General features: G+C 43.5%; 1 protein-coding gene and 3 non-coding genes across 6 annotated transcripts; 3 read left to right on the plus strand and 1 right to left on the minus strand.

The window, feature by feature from the left end:
• Positions 1 to 374: 374 nt before the first annotated feature.
• On the minus strand, positions 375 to 12,685 carry zgc:163098 (uncharacterized protein LOC100037380 homolog). Of its 3 annotated transcripts, none has more exons than XM_035526853.1 (24): positions 12,623 to 12,685; positions 11,833 to 11,915; positions 10,901 to 11,012; positions 10,354 to 10,460; positions 10,049 to 10,116; positions 9,602 to 9,696; positions 9,237 to 9,301; positions 8,830 to 8,995; positions 8,330 to 8,535; positions 7,691 to 7,734; positions 6,667 to 6,771; positions 6,313 to 6,379; positions 6,026 to 6,192; positions 5,775 to 5,937; positions 5,602 to 5,681; positions 4,348 to 4,435; positions 4,033 to 4,161; positions 3,553 to 3,748; positions 3,289 to 3,366; positions 2,960 to 2,993; positions 2,490 to 2,640; positions 1,888 to 1,998; positions 1,511 to 1,737; positions 375 to 1,283 (listed from the first exon to the last, which is right to left on the minus strand). In XM_035526853.1, the coding sequence occupies exons 2-24, from the start codon at positions 11,908 to 11,910 to the stop codon at positions 1,157 to 1,159; spliced, it is 2,664 nt and encodes an 887-aa protein (XP_035382746.1). In that variant the 5' UTR covers positions 11,911 to 11,915; positions 12,623 to 12,685; the 3' UTR covers positions 375 to 1,156. The 3 variants fall into 3 exon arrangements, with proteins under 3 accessions (XP_035382746.1, XP_035382744.1, XP_035382745.1); XM_035526851.1 differs by having other exon boundaries at positions 10,354 to 10,463; XM_035526852.1 differs by lacking the exon at positions 12,623 to 12,685 and adding an exon at positions 12,288 to 12,569 and having other exon boundaries at positions 10,354 to 10,463.
• A 2,019-nt stretch (positions 12,686 to 14,704) lies between these two features.
• Positions 14,705 to 14,794, plus strand: trnar-ucu. The gene is given in 2 exon segments: positions 14,705 to 14,741; positions 14,759 to 14,794. It is a non-coding gene; the product is annotated as a tRNA-Arg (tRNA).
• Positions 14,795 to 16,577: 1,783 nt separating this feature from the next.
• On the plus strand, positions 16,578 to 16,667 carry trnar-ucu. The gene is given in 2 exon segments: positions 16,578 to 16,614; positions 16,632 to 16,667. It is a non-coding gene; the product is annotated as a tRNA-Arg (tRNA).
• A 2,652-nt stretch (positions 16,668 to 19,319) lies between these two features.
• Positions 19,320 to 19,409, plus strand: trnar-ucu. The gene is given in 2 exon segments: positions 19,320 to 19,356; positions 19,374 to 19,409. It is a non-coding gene; the product is annotated as a tRNA-Arg (tRNA).
• The last annotated feature ends 1,571 nt before the right edge of the window (positions 19,410 to 20,980 follow it).

Genomic DNA, 20,980 nt, shown 5'->3' on the forward strand with positions numbered 1-20,980 from the left:
CCTCTGGAGGTCTAAGCCATCTGCACAAGCCCCTCACAGACTATATGAGGATTTAGTTCCTAAAGGCACCTGTGTTGTAGAGTGTGGAAACAGGAGCAGATCTTTGTCAAGCGTTTCAGAGAAGACAAGTCTGAGAATGATTAAGAGTCATAATCAGTAGGTCATGAATCCTAGCTAAAACTTAATACACCCTCTCTGAGCAAGGAGGGGAGCAAGGAGGGGAGTGTTTCGTACACATGAATTAATGTGCTTCAGTGTTGTAAAAAAATGACAATTATTTAATATGCTTTGCATGCATGATCCTGACAAGTCTGTAGAAACCAGCAACTTCTTAAAGGGTGAGGAACAACTAAAAAAAAATCTCATGTTCAAAATTGGATTTACAAGATGAGAAATTGTCAGGTATTGATTTATAATTTTCAGAAATCAGCCCTTTCCCCGTTGCCAAAAAAAATCAGGACACTTGACAAATGCGGGACTGGTGGAGGGATATCAGACTCAGCAGGGTCACAGCCCGTTTTAGGCCATTTCCTGCTCAGACTGTTTCAGCTCAACAGTCTGCTACTGAAGGGAGACGTTGGACTGTGCAGTAACATGAGAGGCGCTCCCTGCCCTCCACAGCTTCAGGCTGCTGTTGTATGACCCGTTTGTTGTTTGCATGCTGACTCATTATTTTTTTAAGATAGTGTGCCCAAGTTCAGTTTTTCTTTAGCCAGATCAGATTCCTGGCCGAATAACACAAATCATACCCTCCCCACCAGTTACTGCCAAGAGCTGTTTATTGTAAAGGTTGTTTTTTTTTTTGTTGGGGGGGGGGGGGGGGGAACCAATCCTAGAGTAGATTTCTTCAAAGAGGGACTTTTAAAAACAAAACTAAATTAAGAGAACTGTACAAATAAATGCTCGAACTTCATTTTACAAAAATGTAGCTGGAGAATTTGTTTGAGAGTTGAGCAGTCACAGGAAATAAACAGACAGCAGTTGTTGGCCAAGTCCAGTACTGAATCACTGGGAGAAAAGCATCTATGTGTGTGTGTGTGGGGGGGGGGGGGGGGGGGGGGGTGTTGGAGAGAGAAAAAACAGCAGTTTGTGGGTGCTGTCCACTCAGCTGCTTCAGAAACAGGAATAAAGGTCACAGAGGTCAAAAGGTCAGAGTTCAGTGTTTGCTCTTCTTCGCTTTCTTGTGAGAGCGGTGGGGCGATCTGGATGATGACCTCCGGGACTTGCGCTGTGGCGACGGAGATCGCGAGCGCTTTGACTTCCGCGGTGATCGAGATCTGGTCCTTCAGGAGAAGAAAGACAGTTTAGCAAAGCTAACTACTTACACTTGAGCCAGTTCTACAATTGTTCACACCTCTAGTTCACATATAATTAGCCTGAACACAGTCCTTACTACTCAATGCATTATCATTAATTATAGCTGTTAATTACTGTACACTGTAATAAGAATGACTAAATGATAACGTGACGTCATGCAAAGTGTGTACTACTCTCCTGTGTGTACACGTACCTCTCTCTCCTCTCCTCCTCGTCTCTGCTCCTTCCCCTGCTCTTCTCTTGCTCGTCGTTCTTTTTGCTCCTCTCTCTATCCCTCTCTTTCTCCCTCTCCCTGTCTTTCTCCCGCTCTCTTCCTTTACTTCTGTCCTCTCCTCTGTCTCTACGCTCATCTTTTTTAAGATGGTCTTTCTGCTTGCTTGTCGACCTGTCCTTCTTCTCTTCATCATCTTTATCGAACTCCTGCAGACACAGCATTACACAAACATGTCAGAATACCTTAGTTTTATGAATCTGGCGTCTCAGTTCGTGAATTTTAAATACAGGCACTGATCCAGCCATGAGCAGTTGTCTTTTGCTCTGCTGATATGAGCGAGTTCAGCGCGCATGTACCTTCTGGAGTAACTTGTTTCTGTAGTGCTGAATCTGCTGCTGTAGGCTCATACTGGATTTCCTCTGCCTTTTCCCAGATTCCAGCTCATCCTGAAACTTCATCACCTTCACCTGCCCGCCCAACGCACACACACACAGTGTAGAACGGAGTTTAGTTTAGGCCCTGTCCAAACCTGTTGCGTCGGAGTTCTCTTGGAAATGTAATTCAGCCCTAGCTTCCAAACATAATATTCAGATGCCCCCTAAAGCCACTAGGTAGCTGAACTAAAGCTGCAAGTAAACTCCACTGATATTCAAGCTATACAGATTTTCCACACTGCCTGTAACCAGGTGTCTGACATGAAGACAGTGTGGCCAACTGGGTGTTAGCATTGACACTTCAGCTAATTACCAGTGACTACAAAATTCCAGGACCAGATCTGGACTGGAGGTCCAGATGGGAGTTCCTCTTCGGGGGCAAGTCTGTGTATTCTGGCATGGAGCATCAACCTTTTCAAAGCAAACCTGCAGCACTAACTAAGCAGCTGACTCCAACTGGCAAGGTAGATAGGGGGCCGTCTGGCCTTCGCTTTCCCGCTTTCATTCCTTTGGCTCCTGCTCACCTCTAGCTCTCGGAGGCGTGTCCTTTTGTTCTCGGACATCTCGAAGTTCCGCAGACTGCTCTTAAACTCCGCCCCCTCGTACCTGCTGGGGCTGCTGGCGTCGTCGCTGCTGCTATCGTCATCCGAGTCCGCCTCATTCTCCTTGCCGTCCCTGGGGGCAACGGAAGCAAGAGTGAGAGAATACTAGTTACTAAATGTTTCTGGCCCAGGTGTGTCAAAATGCGAGTACTGCAGAGTTTGGCATTTTTCCTGGATTCACAACTCAATTCATGAACTGGATTGACAGCTCACTGCTGACAGCTCAGTGATTAAGGCAGGTAAAACATTAGCATGTTCCAGACCTTTCCACATATGACACAATGGTCTATTCACAGACTGTGAGGGGAGGCAGAACGGCACACAGGGGGGAGGAACCAGACATAGACAGTAAGGAAAGGCAGAATGACTGTATGCAGGGAAAAGGGGCCTACCCATCACTCCTCTCATCTTCCGAGTCCGTCTTGGCTACACCATCAAACAGACAAGAACATCACAGTGGTCAGGTTATAATTAAGTGGGCACTGACAGTGTAATAATAATGAAAATCAGATTTCTGTAAAGACCATAATTTTCCAGATATTGTGACGACTACATCCACATTGCTTTGCCTTTCAAATGTACTTCAGCAGTGGTGTTTGTTCCTCTGTACTGCAAGTTTGTATCAAATTAGAAAAAAGCAAATGTGGTACAAACAGGTCACTGTAGGGTCAATACACACTGCTGTGTGGCTTTGGAGGGATGAGTGTGGATGTGTGTGTACCTGAAGGCTCAACATCATCCACTCTTTCCCATTTGGACAGCGCCACACTGGGTAATGTTTTGTCCAAGCCCTCATCCACTGCATTTCACACACAAACAAAATCAGATGTTATATAAACAAATATATAAATACATAAATTAATATACAAATTAAAAAAAGAAACTAAATACAATCACATACTGAAGTCTCTCAATAAGCAGTGTGTGAGTCTTTATAATAATCACGACCCACAGTAATAAGCTCTGCCCTCTCCTCTCCACTCACACGGCACTCCGTCGATGTCGTCCACCTGGGGGCCAAGGGGAACCCCGTCGATGTCGTCCACGGGAACCCCGTCGATGGAGGATGGATCCCAGGGCATGGGTGAGCCATCCAGGTCATCCAGAGGCGTCCCATCTATCTCCATCCCATCTAGAGGAGTGCCATCTAATGGAGCCCCATCCAAGCCTGGTGAAGAGGCCTGCGTAGCGGTGAGAGGAAAGACCACATTACCCACGTTGCACTTCTCCTAAACTAACCAGTGATAAATGGGGCAGAGGGTGGGCTCTCAAACTGGGCATGCCACTAGATAAGCTGCAGTCTGAAATTCCACACTTACAGTGTGTGTTGCTTTTAAATATAAAGCAGCTGGTGCACTGTCAAGGTACAGCTGATATCTAACGTGTGCGTGTGTGCTGGGTGTTGTTTACTGTTGGGTAAATGTCATTGGGGGGGGGGGGGGGTTTCTCTGGTGCCATCGCTCACCTCTTTATTTTCGATCACTTCCTCTCCTGGTTTGATTAGACCCAGGAAGATGTTCTGTAGCTGGATCAGAAAGGATTCTGGGTAAATGGCCCAGTCCTCCCAGGCACGGAAGCAGGCCATGATCCTTTGCTGAAAGCAGGGATGGGCAAGAGAGACACAAAATCAAACATACACAGAGGACATGGAGGAGGGAGAAAGAGAGCGACTGTGTTGGTTTAAAGCTGAAGAGGCTGTTGCTGGAGCACATGCGCAGAGGCGCACGAGCACAGGCACACCAGCACATGCGCAGGAGCCTGAGTGCTCAGAGCTGCTCACCTTGAACTGCTCGGCTTGCAGCCTGGCCTGGATGTTCCGATAGGCCTCGCCGACATCACTGAAGATCTGAGGCAGCCTGGGCTCGAAGCTACCACACAGAGAGGGTCTCTTAACCACCGTACACGCTCACGCTCTATGAACACACTTGCTGTAGACACTCCCTCACACTCACTTGCGCTCTCTCGTATATGAACTAACATGCTGTGGACACTCTCTCTCTCTCAAACACACTAAAGACTCTCTCTTTCTCTCTCTCATGATCACACATGCTGTATTACTAGAAATGATTACTAAATGAGTACTAGAAATAAGGAGGAACATCGTCAAATGTCTTACATTTATGTATCTTATGTTACATTTTGTTCTCTTTTAAATGCACAAGTGAGTAATATGTAATATAAATATGTGTTTATTATGTGTTTTTTTGTAGCCATTTTGCGTATGTTGTATGTGGATGAGAGCACTGGAAGAAGCACAGAAGGAACTCCACCTGGGTGCTTTTCACTTTGTATTTCCTTTTTTTAGCCTACTTGTTGTAAACTAACCAAGTGCAGGTTCCTTCACCGTGCCTAATAAAATATTGTGTTAAGTAACTGCATGTTGTAAAATAATTATGCTATATTTAACCATAGTTCAACATAACTAAATATAGAACCATAGTCACATTCATGTGATTATCGAGATATTTAGCATAAAGACTGAGCCCTAGCACACACGCATACACACACACACAAAGCTTTGTGACTTTTATGGCATAAACATAAGTGTTCAGGAGAATGTGTATGTGTGTGTGTGTGTGTGTGTGTGAGAGAGTTTGAGTGTGAGAGAGAGAGACTGAGACTGTGAGTGACATTTTTAACTGAATTTACAAAATGTTACTATATTAGAACTGAATTCTTTAACAAAATTAGCCACATATTCCCAGAGTTAAAAAATCTCCTTGATGAGAAGCTGCCGTATGTTCTTGGTGAACATAAAGAGTTCAGCCCACTGGCAGCAAAATACATTCACTCTTGCTACAGTCTGAGGGACAGTGAGTGACCATATTATTATTATTATTATTATTGGTAATAGGAGTATTGTTGTTGTGGTTACATTATTGTTGTTATTACTATTCTTGTTAGTGGTTGTATTGTTGTCTATTATATGTTTTGTTTCAAAGCTTTGGCAATACAAATGTGAACTGAACTGAGAGCTAGAGAGTCGGAGAGGGAGGGGCAGGGAGAGTGACACTGAGAGGGAGACAGCTCTTACTATTTGCGGTAGTAGGATGCGTTAGCAACTTTGGCACAGGAGTTGTACAAGATGTCTGAAACCAGATACAGCCTTGCAACCTGCAGAGAAAAAGAGCACAGTGACTGTGTGTAAGGCACAGAGTATTAGAGTGGGAGAACAGTACATGTTTAAGTGTGTGTGTGTGTGTAAACCTTCTTCTGTAACGGTGTGTGCAGTATGGAGAGGGACTCCGCGATGCAGGTGACCACTTCCTCTGCAGCCTCCGCTCTCTCCAGACAGAAGAGCATGGCATCACCGACCTCCACCCTCCGAGGGGTTAAACCCCTCAGTAAGGCCTCCAGCTGTTCCCTGTGCCTGACACACACAGTGGGACGTCACTGACCCCCACCTGAGAGCATCTCCTCACACACACACACACACAATGTAAAGGTCATGTACTTACTCTGTCTTCAGCTGTCCTTTTTTCAGCTCCTCCTCCTGGGAAGGGGAGGAGCCATCCTCTTGCTCCTCGTCGCCATGGAGATATGGATTGAGGACAGGGGGTTTCCATAAAGAGCCACACCGGAACATTCGGAAGGGAGACGTCTTCCACTCGCTCGGACTCTCGCCCTGCTCAAGGGGGGGGTAGAAGCGATAACTGCAGAAACATTTTAAAACAGGCAATCCATCGAATGCATTAATCAGATTTAGCCATGATCAGGACTGGAGGTCCAACACATGCCATTTTACCTGGAGTATGGAGTAGAGCTTCCATCTGTAATACACATGCTCCTGACTCTTATTATCAAACAGAAACCTGCAAAATGACCACCACATAGTCCCATTAAGCACCTAAGCAGGTTTCAAAACTATTTACAGTTGTGTTGTGGGCATCTGCATCATATAACGAATACATCAGTTGTCTTGCTTTGGTGGTTTACACAACATTTCACTCACACCTGTGAGACTTCACTGAAAGGTAACAAAAAACTCCTGCACAGAAACAAAATCACACACAAACATGCAGACGACAGACACAAAGACAAAACAGATACAGACACACAGAGATTCCATGCCAACACCTAGACTGACACACACACAGACCTGAAGTCCGGATTGTTCTTCTCCCGGCTCATGATTATGGCCTCAAACATGGGCCCCTCCCTCACCACAAACTCGATCATCCTGTGGATCAGGCACAGCAGACTCCTGGCCAGACAAAACACAGAGGGATGAGAGCATGACCCAGTGCACACGCCTCCTCCCTGAGCATTCTCCCCTCGCCCGCTTTGCCTACAGCCTCCCTCCACATGTCAGTCCTGCCTTCCCCTAAACCAGGCCCACACTGAACCCTCACCCGGAGTTCGACCCTCTGGCTGAGTTTAGCTCCGAACCTGCAGCCAGGGGACCTGGCTCTGGCGTGCCGGCTCTCCGGCATGACGGGTAACAGCCGGTCCGGCAGGGATCTGGAACAGGATGGAACTGAGCTCAGCAGGAGGGGTGATCTCCACGTGCAGGGCTCCGCATGCAGGGCTCGCCATACTGAAGGCCTCCCTCCCCCTTAAAGCTTCATCCAGTAGTGATTCAGGTGTAATTCTCCCATCCCGTGAAACCCCAGCCCAATGTGTGAATGTATCTGCAGGTCTTCATTAGTGATGCACAACACACCCTTTAGGTGGTATATTTTCTGATGGACAAACTCCATTTGGCCCCTTTAATTTAGGTTCACTGTCTACAAGAGTTCGCTGTGCTTTCAAGCACTGAATCTAATTCCAAAACAGGAGCCGTTCTGAGATGAATTTTCAGGTAAAGTGTTTACCACACTATTTCTTCAGACATTTCTAAAAGGGGCATTATAGCTTTCTGTAGTTGTGTGTATGTGTAGGGGTTTCACTGCCTGGTGTACTGTACTCTCGAGTCAGTAAAAATGGGTGAACATTTAGTAAGGGGATAACCCCAGTGTTCTGTGCCTGCCTGCTGCCTGTCTGTCTGTGTATGTTCTCAAAGCCGATGCCCTAACTGAAACGCTGGAGCATACACCCGGCTCTGGAGCTAAGGAATACCATCTAGGCCTACCTTGTATGTGTGCGATTCATACTGTAATATTAAATGGATAAAGAGTGTGTACCTTTCTGACGGGATAACCACTGTCACTACGGCGTCGTACAGAGTCTGTTCGTGACGTCAAACCGCGTGATGAAGATACAAACAATAACATGAGTTTATGTTTATAAAAACCGCACCACAGTCACACAACACTGCAAAAATGCCCTCAGCACAAAACCCATTCCAGCCTCAACTATCCACTTCAGGACTATGGAAGCCTACAATTAATATGATTATACATTTATACTGCTTATCACAAAGACACTGGTGTACAGTGACAATTCAAACAAAGCCTCTCTCCTGGGATTAAAGGATTCCCAACATCTGAGAACGATAACGATAAAGGAAGCAAGTGAAGGCTTGCTAGCATGGCTTTGATGTGTCCAATGCTAATCTGTCATTAACTGGCTGGTTTGAGAGAAGCGCTGTAAATATTCGGGGGTTTTCATAAACTACTGTCAGATGTTTGGCAAATTATTTAAGTCCATTTTCTGAATTCCTAAGATAATAATAATAATAATAATAATAAATATGAAATATACATTTCTTACTCTGAAAGAACCTCTCCAAGCTCACCTAAATGAAAGCACCACATTTTAAATGCTATGACTGCACAAACCCCCCTCGCCCCCTGGAGCTGTGGGCGGAGCGAGGGTGTCACCTTGTAGAAGTCCTCTTGCGATCGGCTGCGTGGCTTGGTGAAGTCGTTGCGGAAGCGGTCGCGTGGCTGGGCGTTGAATGGGAGGCCAGACGGGGGTGGGGGCGCGGTGGTCTTCAGCACCCCGACGGGCGTGTAGAGGGGCTGGGGCGGGATGCGCACCGCCTTCCCCCAGCCCAGCTTCATCTCGAAACCCATCACTGTTTTACCTGCGGGGGTTTGGGGTCAGGGTGAATGAAAGCCACCCAAGCCAAAATCAATGAAGGCGGCTCTACAGCTCCTCCAGGCCCTCAGCTGGAGCTTGGCAGAAGTAATACTCCATGTTTAACTAGCCTGAGCATCTCTGCTTTATATACCTGTATCACAATACATATGCAATGTCTGAGCGGGGCTTAGTGATTTAGGTAGGTTATATCGTTTCATCCATTCCATGCTTCTCATGTGCACTCACACAAGCAGAGTTCAGTGTTGAGGTAGGTGCAGAGTGAAGGGAAGTCGCTCACCATCCAGCGCGGCCAGGGCCCTCTCCGCGTCCTTACGCGTCATAAAGGCCACGAAGCCGCGGTTGGTCACCCTCGTGCGCTCCTCCTCTGTTCGCGGCCACATGATCTTCACGCTAGCCAGAGGGCCGTACTTGCCAAACTCCTTACACAGCATCTCCTCCGTCATCTGCCAAACACACACACACACACACACAGTGTGCCTACCTCTGGTAATGACTGCAGACAAACCGCAACGTGTATGTCATAGATGGTTTAAACTTGTCTAGAGGACACCCCCCACCGTCCCCAGAAGAGACACCAAGTAAACAAACAGTTAACCCTTCTATAATCTTTGGTCACTTTAAAACGGCAGTTCTACATAATATTTTCTATCTAAAATGATTGACCTCAACTGATTGTGCATGTACCTTAGGGTTGATGCAGCCAATGTAGAGGTTAGTGGTAGTTGGCACTGTGGGGTCGTCATCGAATACTGGATAAGAAGGACACAAGGGACAGTGTGAGTATCCGTCTCTCTTAAGACAGACGGCCGGGCTCCCATGTATCAACTCACTTGAAGCACAAACTAAAAGACACACATCCCAGAGAACACAAACCACCAGAACATGGACAGCTGTGTGCTGAGCCAACACTTCACTGACTGGTGGGAGCTAAGGTAAACGACACCTTGTGTTTCATTTCAGATATGACACGCTTGCATCTCTGGGTGTGTGTGTGTGTGTGTGTGTGTGTGTGTGTGTGTGTGTATGCTCGCGTGGTGCGTGAGCCTCACTTGACCGCCGCGTCATCGGCAGGTCCAGGTCCGGGTACACCCCTCCTGGGTCATTCTTCTTGCGCTTATAGCGCTCCTCTCTCTCCTCCTGGATTCTGGGACACCCACACAGACTCACTGGCCTGCTCACAGTACTGTACTACTTTTGCATAGTAAACACCAACGTCAGACGTCATTCAGTAGTAAAAAGCAAAACTACAAAGGCTTCGCGCGTGGCTCAATTTTCCCCCAAAACGCCACTACTTAAAGAGCAATGCAGGTTGTCGATACATGGGAATTCCTAAAAGCTACAAGCACCTGCAGGAAAGCAGGCCCAAACAAACAACCTTGGCCCCAGAGGCTTCTGCCTGAGAGCAGATAAAAGCGAGACATCAGCAACAAGAACAGAAAAAGACTGAGCACACTGCCACTGCCTTCTGGCCTGACAGGAGGCGAAGGAAGACCTACTGTTTCAGTTCTTCTTTGAAGAGTTCCAGGTTACTCTTTTTCTTCTCTTCCGTTTTCTTTTTAACAACCTGTGGAGCAATTCCTGACAGTTATTGACAGGCAAGGGTATGCCCTAAACAGTGCAGTGCTGAAGTCCATCTGGGGAATGCTGTGAAACTGAAGTGTTTCTCTGTGGCAGGGGAACACCTTAAGCTGTGCAGTGGTTCAATCTGGTGGGGAACGCTCTAACCTGTGCAGTGCTGATGTCTGCTGAGGAATGCTCCAACCTGTGCAGTCCTTTGCACATGCACCCCACTGCTACTCACATTTTTCCGAAGCTCTGCAGACTGCACCGGCAACGCATTTGGAGGCAGGGGGGTGAATTTTGTCGCAGGTCTGTAGAGTTTACTCTTTTTCACCTCAGCAGCCTCCTCTTCTGAAGGGGGAGAGAGAGATTTTTAAAAAAGCCTGCACATCAGAGTTGTATAACCCAGCCCTCGAGAGAGGCCTACGCACTCCATCACTGATCCCAGAGAAAGGAATCAAGTAGGTGTGCTGGGAGTCTGGACACTGAATACCCAACACCTATACAGGTGTGCTGGGAGTCTGGACACTGAATACCCAACACCTATACAGGTGTGCTGGGAGTCTGGACACTGAATGCCCAATACCTATACAGGTGTGCTGGGAGTCTGGACACTGACAGTCCAACCCCCGCTAAGGGTCATTTGTTGGATCCTGTAATGAGCTGAAGGAAAGGATTGACACTACACCAAGCAGCAGGCACATTTTACAGTAAGATCAGGCTGCTATTTTGTTCCATTTCCTGGGACAGGAGATTTTCTGACAGAACTGCAGTCCAGATTTTCTCACCTTTAGTGGCGTTCACAATGCCCCCTCGTACAAATGTCTTTACGTTGCCCTTTTCACTGCCATCAAAAGATGCCAGGAACTCCTCAAAAACTTCAGCAGCCTTCTCTTCCTCCTGCAAACCGCAGAAAGATTACAGGACCAAAGAATGAGTCTGCAATGTGACATGTGGCAACTAGTCATACAGGAACAAATCTACTTACCACTTACAACAATGAATAATATTGGCAATAAAGTGATGACCAGGCTTACCACATGCTGCTAGTTTAATGGTAATTTTTTAATCTGTTCAGTTCTTGCTGAGTTTATTTCTAAACCAATCTAGCAAATATGGTTTAAAAACAGTGCTCCTACAAGGGCCCAAATCCAATGCATCCTCCTACATGACAGATTCGATTTTGTGGTGTGAACGCACACATACACAAAAAATAAATAAATAAATAAAATCAAAAATTCTCAATGTCATATGATTGCCTACATCTTCAGCTCACTGCTAGCAGTTGTGCGTGTGTGCTGCCCCCACATCACTCCGTACAGGACCAACAACAGGTGCTTAATCAGCGATGCTAGTGGTTGTGACTTCTCCCACCTCTTGCTCCAAGATCAAGCCAAATCTGTACAGTGAGTATCTTTCTTTCTTCATTTCACTAATGGACAGCCTCCTAAATATAGCACTTGTTGATGTTAATATTCACAAGCCATGCATGCTACACTGTGTTTATAAATGCTCATGTTGATGACATGAACTTTTTTACAAGTCTAACTGTAAAAGTGTAAACGAACAAGTTATAAATAAAGACAAGCAAAAAATAATAATAAAAAAAATTTAATTAAAAAATCCAGTAAATATTCAGATGCTCCTGTATAGACCTTGCCAAGCTGGACCAGTACATGATGAGAAGGTGGTCACCAGGAGCATCATTCCACTACTGTACCTTTTTCTTGATCTCCTCCTGCTCCTTCTTTGTCAGTACCCTCTTCACTCCTGTAGACTTCCCTTTTTTGTCTGCCATACTGACTGTAATTTAAGACAACACACAGAATACCATTATGAGACCGTCCCTTGTGAAACTTTGCTCACACAAGACAACAATGAATTACGGGGTGGAGAAAAGGCTCCAACCACAACTGAACACATTTCTAACGCGTGTCTATCACCGATTACAATCTACAGCGGTCCAAAACTACACAAAAAAATACGTATTTGTACAACCTAACACTGCGTCCAAAATAACACACATGCAGAGGAATAAGATGGCTATTCTACGAGCCAGCTGGTTAGGATATGTTCACTACCAGATACCAAGGGCTAGGCTAGCATACGTTGAGCTTACTTGGCACATCAGTAGCTACGTGTAATGTGAAAGCATTAGCTAGTTATATTACGTACCGAAAGTCGGTAAAACGTTCAATTGTCACGAATGGCTCAAATCCGAAGAGGAAGCCGGGGTCAATAACTATCTAAACCTTCTGGTGCTGCTCGTACGTGAGGCTGGACGAGTTCAGCTAGCAACCGACACCCGACGGTTGGGAGTTAGCCGACGGGCTAGCTATCTTAGCTAGCTTAGCCAGGTAGCTACCCAAGTCGTTACCTAGCTCCCCCGCAAGCTCAAGTTACGTTCTGCGTAAGGTCGTCCGCAAATACGCCACTAGAAACGAGCAGAAACTGGGAAACTCTATCATGCACTAGCCGTTTTTTTGTTCAGAATCGACAGTGAGACTTACGTAGTTGATGCCATAAAGAATGAACCGTGCGTTTATTATTAATCCGCCATTTTGGATTTTCTAAAAATGGAAATAGCGGAAAATGACGCAGTGACACCAGAACCAATCAGGACCAATCAAGACCAACGAGGCCAATCAGGGCTTGAACTCCTTCAGTCTCGTCAAGCGAGGTCTTAGATATTAGTTTCCCAATTTCACAGGATGAAACGTATTTGGGAACAGATAACCAGGAGTGTCGTACGGGTGGGGAGCAATTCTAAGGACCTGTGACTGACAGAGGCTATAACACATTATAGGATTACGAAAGGAAAGACTGACTATGGACACGAAGGTCAGTCTCAAACTGAAAATCAAAATATAGTCTCACTTAGCCTCTGTGGTGCAACGAGCATTTGACTTCTAGACTCAGGTGTAAAGGTTGTGCTGACAGTTGCTGCTTTTCTGGAGGAACTTGAAATTCCTTGTTCCTTGCTAATACCACCAGTGCCTGGCAATGTTTAACAAGTGTAAGTCAATTACAGAGACAGTGCCTGTCGACAAGTCTACTCAATGATTTCCAACGCTTGCTTTCTTATTTGTTTGTCAAATTCATCTCAGCCTTTTAATCTTTCCTATAGGTCTCTTATGGCACGTTTTCTCTTTGAACCAGTAACTGCTCTTTCTTAGCAAAGACACGGACGTGCCCGCTCATTGTCAAGTTGCCAATTAATTGTGAGTTTTGTGTAGGTGCAGCTACAATTTGATTCGTTTATTTGTGTTGTTTAAGACCAATATACATCAGATATCTAAATGCTCCTTCAAGCAAAGGCAATATAAGTCTATTTTTCAAAATTAATTTGCATGCGATATGTGAAAGTCGAATTTCCTGACATTCCAGTCCTGTCACAGCATTTTCTGTGATTTACTGCTATGGGTAGATGTTGTGACGTTTGCCCAAAATCAAAATGAATTTATCCATGCTGTTTAAACCTGCCTTTATTGCCAGTGTATAAGGTGAAGGTACTCCTCAAAGACTATGTTTGAATGACCAATCAAAAGGTTGTTGGGTTTTTTTTTGACGTATGTACAGAAATACTTTGCTTGATTCTTTGTGTTGTGCTATTACATAAATGTCTTGATTAATACCAGTGGTTTGAACCTTCCTCCAAGCCAATGGACTGAGTAGTACTGTGTGACAAACGCAATGTGTTAATCCTTTTTCAGTGATTTGCCATTATTGGTAGATGCTGTGACATTTGCCCAACATGCATCTGAATTTTTCTGCATGGGCTGCTCCTGAAAATTTGTCTTTGGTGCAAGTGTTACAGTAACCCTTAGAAAAAGGGTGCTGTGGCTTAGTTGGCCATGACATTGGCTTGGTAAACAGGAAATACTGGGTTCAAGTCCCAGCAGTACCTTTACATTATGGAAACACCAATGTCTATCAGCTTTCTGAACATTTCTGGAAGGCAAAGGCAATATAAGTTAGATCGGTGAAAGAATCAGTGCCTAGCGATATGTAACAAACGTAAGTCAAATACAGAGAGACTGCCTGCAGACAAGTCTATTCATTGACTTCCAATTTGTTGGTCAAAGTCATCTCAGACTTTTAATGTTAAACTTTCCTATAGGTGTCTTATTGCATTTTTCTTTTTTCTAAAAACAAGTAACTCCTCTTTCTCCAATTCATTAAGTCAGCAAAGACAGTGATGTGCCAGCATATATTGAGATTGCAAAATAAATGTGAGGTTTTTATGTTTGGGTAGATCTAATTTGCTTGATTTGTTTGTCACTGCCTTTTCTGTGATTTACTGCTAGGGGTAGATGCTGTGACATTTGCCCGGTATACAAATGTATTTTGACACACTGGTTTTCTCCCCAAAACTTGCCTTTGTTGCCAGTCTGGAAGGTGAAAGTACTCATCAAAGAGTTTAAGTGATTAAGCAAAAGGGTGCTGTGCTCTAGCTGGTCATAATGCCTACCTAGTAAACATGAAGTTCGGGCATCAGGTCCCAGCAGTACCTTTACGTTGTCGAACCACTTTTTACGACATGGTATTCAGATGCAAAATAATGAATGCATGTCAAAAACCAGGACTTTGTGGGCTCTGTGGCGCAATGGATAGCGCATTGGACTTCTAAGCACAGATAAAAATCCATTCAAAGGTTGTGGGTTCGAGTCCCACCAGAGTCAAATATCCTCTTCCGTAGGAACTTGTTCCTTCCTAATCCTTGTGGTGTATGTCAATCTGTTACTTTCCACAGATGACATACAGCTTGTTTTCTCTAAGAAGCAGAACATGCGCTTCTTCCTGCTCATTCATTTAGCAAGTGGAATATGCTGGCAGAATATTTTCAAGTTGCCGAATACAGAGAGGCTGTCTGCACACAAGACTACTCGTTGACTTCCAAGGTTTTCTTTCCAATTTATTGGTCAAAGTCATCTCATCTCATTTCTGAACACTCCTTGAAGGCAAAGGCAATATAAATGAATCGTTGAAAGAACCAGTACCTCACACAATATTAAAACGTAAGTGAAATACAGAGAGACTGTCTGCGGACAAGACTACTCGTTCACTTCCAACCTTTTCTTTCCAATTTATCGGTCAAAGTCATCTCATCTCATTTCTGAACACTCCTTGAAGGCAAAGGCAATATAAGTTAGATTGGTGAAAGAACCAGTGCCTAGCAATATGTAACAAACGTAAGTCAAATACAGAGAGACTGTCTGCAGACAAGTCTACTCGTAGGCTTCCAACATTTTCTTTTCAATTTGTTGGTCAAAGTCATCTCAGACTTTTAATCTTAAAATTTCATATAGGTCTCTCATTACATGTTTTCTGTAAGGACCAGTAACTCCTCTTTCTCTAATTCATTAACTTTGCAAAGAGAGTGACGTGCCAGCATATTTTGAAATTGCAAAATAATTGTGAGGTTTTTATGTATGTGCAGATCTAATGTGAATAATTTATTTGTTGTGCTATTACAGCAATGTCTTGATTAATTCCAAAGGTTTGAATGCTCCTTTAAGCCAACGGACTGAGTAGCACAGCGTGACCAAGGCAATATGTCACTGCCTTTTCTGTGATTTGCGGCTATTGGTAGATGCTGTGACATTTGCCCGACATGGATCTGAATTTTTCTGCAGTGATGTTCTGCATGGGGTTCTCCCAAAAATTGATCTTTGTTGAAAGTGTTGCTGGAGGTTTCAAACGAAGGTGCCGTGGCTTAGCCGGTCATAGCGTCTGTCTAGTAAACAGGAAGTCCTGGGTTCAACTCCCAGCGGTACCTTTATTTTACGGAAACACCAATATCCGTCAGGTTTCTGAACACTCCTTGAAGGCAAAGGCAATATAAGTTAGATCATTGAAAGAATCAGTGCCTAGCAATATGTAACAAACGTAAGTCAATTACAGAGAGACTGCCTGCAGACAAGTCTATTCATTGACTTCCAATTTGTTGGTCAAAGTCATCTCAGACTTTTAATGTTAAACTTTCCTATAGGTGTCTTATTGCATTTTTCTTTTTTTCTAAAAACAAGTAACTCCTCTTTCTCCAATTCATTAAGTCAGCAAAGACAGTGATGTGCCAGCATATATTGAGATTGCAAAATAAATGTGAGGTTTTTATGTTTGGGTAGATCTAATTTGCTTGATTTGTTTGTCACTGCCTTTTCTGTGATTTACTGCTATGGGTAGATGCTGTGACATTTGCCCGGTATACAAATGTATTTTGACACACTGGTTTTCTCCCCAAAACTTGCCTTTGTTGCCAGTCTGGAAGGTGAAAGTACTCATCAAAGAGTTTAAGTGATTAAGCAAAAGGGTGCTGTGCTCTAGCTGGTCATAATGCCTACCTAGTAAACATGAAGTTCGGGCATCAGGTCCCAGCAGTACCTTTACGTTGTCGAACCACTTTTTACGACATGGTATTCAGATGCAAAATAATGAATGCATGTCAAAAACCAGGACTTTGTGGGCTCTGTGGCGCAATGGATAGCGCATTGGACTTCTAAGCACAGATAAAAAGCCATTCAAAGGTTGTGGGTTCGAGTCCCACCAGAGTCAAATATCCTCTTCCGTAGGAACTTGTTCCTTCCTAATCCTTGTGGTGTATGTCAATCTGTTACTTTCCACAGATGACATACAACTTGTTTTCTCTAAGAAGCAGAACATGCGCTTCTTCCTGCTCATTCATTTAGCAAGTGGAATATGCTGGCAGAATATTTTCAAGTTGCCGAATACAGAGAGGCTGTCTGCACACAAGACTACTCGTTGACTTCCAAGGTTTTCTTTCCAATTTATTGGTCAAAGTCATCTCATCTCATTTCTGAACACTCCTTGAAGGCAAAGGCAATATAAGTTAGATCATTGAAAGAACCAGTGCCTAGCAATATGTAACAAACGTAAGTCAAATACAGAGAGACTGCCTGCAGTCAACTCTACTCGTAGGCTTGCAACATTTTCTTTTCAATTTGTTGGTCAAAGTCATCTCAGACTTTTAATCTTAAAATTTCATATAGGTCTCTCATTACATGTTTTCTGTAAGGACCAGTAACTCCTCTTTCCCTAATTCATTAACTTTGCAAAGAGAGTGACGTGCCAGTATATCTTGAAATTGCAAAATAATTGTGAGGTTTTTATGTATGTGCATTTCTAATGTGAATAATTTATTTATTGTGCTATTACAGCAATGTCTTGATTAATTCCAAAGGTTTGAATGCTCCTTTAAGCCAACGGACTGAGTAGCGCAGCGTGACCAAGGCAATATGTCACTGCCTTTTCTGTGATTTGCGGCTATTGGTAGATGCTGTGACATTTGCCCGACATGGATCTGAATTTTTCTGCAGTGATGTTCTGCATGGGGTTCGCCCAAAAATTGATCTTTGTTGAAAGTGTTGCTGGAGGTTTCAAGCGAAGGTGCCGTGGCTTAGCCGGTCATAGCGTCTGTCTAGTAAACAGGAAGTCCTGGGTTCAACTCCCAGCGGTACCTTTATTTTACGGAAACACCAATATCCGTCAGGTTTCTGAACACTCCTTGAAGGCAAAGGCAATATAAGTAGATCGTTGAAAGAACCAGTACCTCACACAATATTAAAACGTAAGTGAAATACAGGGAGACTCTTTGCGCACAAGACTACTCGTTGACTTCCAAGGTTTTCTTTCCAATTTATTGGTCAAAGTCATCTCATCTCATTTCTGAACACTTCTTGAAGGCAAAGGCAACATAAGTAGATCGTTGAAAGAACCAGTACCTCACACAATATTAAAACGTAAGTGAAATACAGAGAGACTGTCTGCTGACAAGACTACTCGTACACTTCCAACCTTTTCTTTCCAATTTATCGGTCAAAGTCATCTCATCTCATTTCTGAACACTCCTTGAAGGCAAAGGCAATATAAGTTAGATCGGTGAAAGAACCAGTGCCTAGCAATATGTAACAAACGTAAGTCAAATACAGAGAGACTGCTGTAGACAAGTCTACTCGTAGGCTTCCAACATTTTCATTTCAATTTGTTGGTCAAAGTCATCTCAGACTTTTAATCTTAAAATTTCATATAGGTCTCTCATTGCATGTTTTCTGTAAGGACCAGTAACTCCTCTTTCCCTAATTCATTAACTTAGCAAAGAGAGTGACGTGCCAGCATATTTTGAAATTGCAAAATAATTGTGAGGTTTTTATGTATGTGCAGATCTAATGTGAATAATTTATTTGTTGCGCTATTACATCAATGTCTTGATTAATTCCAATGGTTTGAATGCTCCTTCAAGCCAACGGACTGAGTAACGCAGCGTGACCAAGGCAATATGTCACTGCCTTTTCTGTGATTTGCGGCTATTGGTAGATGCTGTGACATTTGCCTGACATGGATCTGAATTTTTCTGCAGTGATGTTCTGCATGGGGTTCTCCCAAAAATTGATCTTTGTTGATAGTGTTGCTGGATTTTTTTAAGCAAGGGTGCCGTGGCTTAGCTGGTCATAGCGCCTGTCTAGTAAACAGGAAGTCCTGGGTTCAACTCCCAGCGGTACCTTTATTTTACGGAAACACCAATATCCGTCAGGTTTCTGAACACTCCTTGAAGGCAAAGGCAATATAAGTTAGATCATTGAAAGAATCAGTGCCTAGCAATATGTAACAAACGTAAGTCAATTACAGAGAGACTGCCTGCAGACAAGTCTATTCATTGACTTCCAATTTGTTGGTCAAAGTCATCTCAGACTTTTAATGTTAAACTTTCGTATAGGTGTCTTATTGCATTTTTCTTTTTTTCTAAAAACAAGTAACTCCTCTTTCTCCAATTCATTAAGTCAGCAAAGACAGTGATGTGCCAGCATATATTGAGATTGCAAAATAAATGTGAGGTTTTTATGTTTGGGTAGATCTAATTTGCTTGATTTGTTTGTCACTGCCTTTTCTGTGATTTACTGCTATGGGTAGATGCTGTGACATTTGCCCGGTATACAAATGTATTTTGACACACTGGTTTTCTCCCCAAAACTTGCCTTTGTTGCCAGTCTGGAAGGTGAAAGTACTCATCAAAGAGTTTAAGTGATTAAGCAAAAGGGTGCTGTGCTCTAGCTGGTCATAATGCCTACCTAGTAAACATGAAGTTCGGGCATCAGGTCCCAGCAGTACCTTTACGTTGTCGAACCACTTTTTACGACATGGTATTCAGATGCAAAATAATGAATGCATGTCAAAAACCAGGACTTTGTGGGCTCTGTGGCGCAATGGATAGCGCATTGGACTTCTAAGCACAGATAAAAAGCCATTCAAAGGTTGTGGGTTCGAGTCCCACCAGAGTCAAATATCCTCTTCCGTAGGAACTTGTTCCTTCCTAATCCTTGTGGTGTATGTCAATCTGTTACTTTCCACAGATGACATACAGCTTGTTTTCTCTAAGAAGCAGAACATGCGCTTCTTCCTGCTCATTCATTTAGCAAGTGGAATATTATTTTACGGAAACACCAATATCCGTCAGGTTTCTGAACACTCCTTGAAGGCAAAGGCAATATAAGTAGATCGTTGAAAGAACCAGTACCTCACACAATATTAAAACGTAAGTGAAATACAGGGAGACTCTTTGCGCACAAGACTACTCGTTGACTTCCAAGGTTTTCTTTCCAATTTATTGGTCAAAGTCATCTCATCTCATTTCTGAACACTTCTTGAAGGCAAAGGCAACATAAGTAGATCGTTGAAAGAACCAGTACCTCACACAATATTAAAACATAAGTGAAATACAGAGAGACTGTCTGCTGACAAGACTACTCGTACACTTCCAACCTTTTCTTTCCAATTTATCGGTCAAAGTCATCTCATCTCATTTCTGAACACTCCTTGAAGGCAAAGGCAATATAAGTTAGATCGGTGAAAGAACCAGTGCCTAGCAATATGTAACAAACGTAAGTCAAATACAGAGAGACTGCTGTAGACAAGTCTACTCGTAGGCTTCCAACATTTTCTTTTCAATTTGTTGGTCAAAGTCATCTCAGACTTTTAATCTTAAAATTTCATATAGGTCTCTCATTGCATGTTTTCTGTAAGGACCAGTAACTCCTCTTTCCCTAATTCATTAACTTAGCAAAGAGAGTGACGTGCCAGCATATTGTGAAATTGCAAAATAATTGTGAGGTTTTTATGTATGTGCAGATCTAATGTGAATAATTTATTTGTTGCGCTATTACATCAATGTCTTGATTAATTCCAATGGTTTGAATGCTCCTTCAAGCCAACGGACTGAGTAACGCAGCGTGACCAAGGCAATATGTCACTGCCTTTTCTGTGATTTGCGGCTATTGGTAGATGCTGTGACATTTGCCTGACATGGATCTGAATTTTTCTGCAGTGATGTTCTGCATGGGGTTCTCCCAAAAATTGATCTTTGTTGATAGTGTTGCTGGAATTTTTAAGCAAGGGTGCCGTGGCTTAGCTGGTCATAGCGCCTGTCTAGTAAACAGGAAGTCCTGGGTTCAACTCCCAGCGGTACCTTTATTTTACGGAAACACCAATATCCGTCAGGTTTCTGAACACTCCTTGAAGGCAAAGGCAATATAAGTTAGATCATTGAAAGAATCAGTGCCTAGCAATATGTAACAAACGTAAGTCAATTACAGAGAGACTGCCTGCAGACAAGTCTATTCATTGACTTCCAATTTGTTGGTCAAAGTCATCTCAGACTTTTAATGTTAAACTTTCCTATAGGTGTCTTATTGCATTTTTCTTTTTTTCTAAAAACAAGTAACTCCTCTTTCTCCAATTCATTAAGTCAGCAAAGACAGTGATGTGCCAGCATATATTGAGATTGCAAAATAAATGTGAGGTTTTTATGTTTGGGTAGATCTAATTTGCTTGATTTGTTTGTCACTGCCTTTTCT

Source organism: Electrophorus electricus, chromosome 6 (genome assembly GCF_013358815.1).
Source record: "Electrophorus electricus isolate fEleEle1 chromosome 6, fEleEle1.pri, whole genome shotgun sequence".
NCBI classification, from domain to species: Eukaryota; Metazoa; Chordata; class Actinopteri; order Gymnotiformes; family Gymnotidae; genus Electrophorus; species Electrophorus electricus.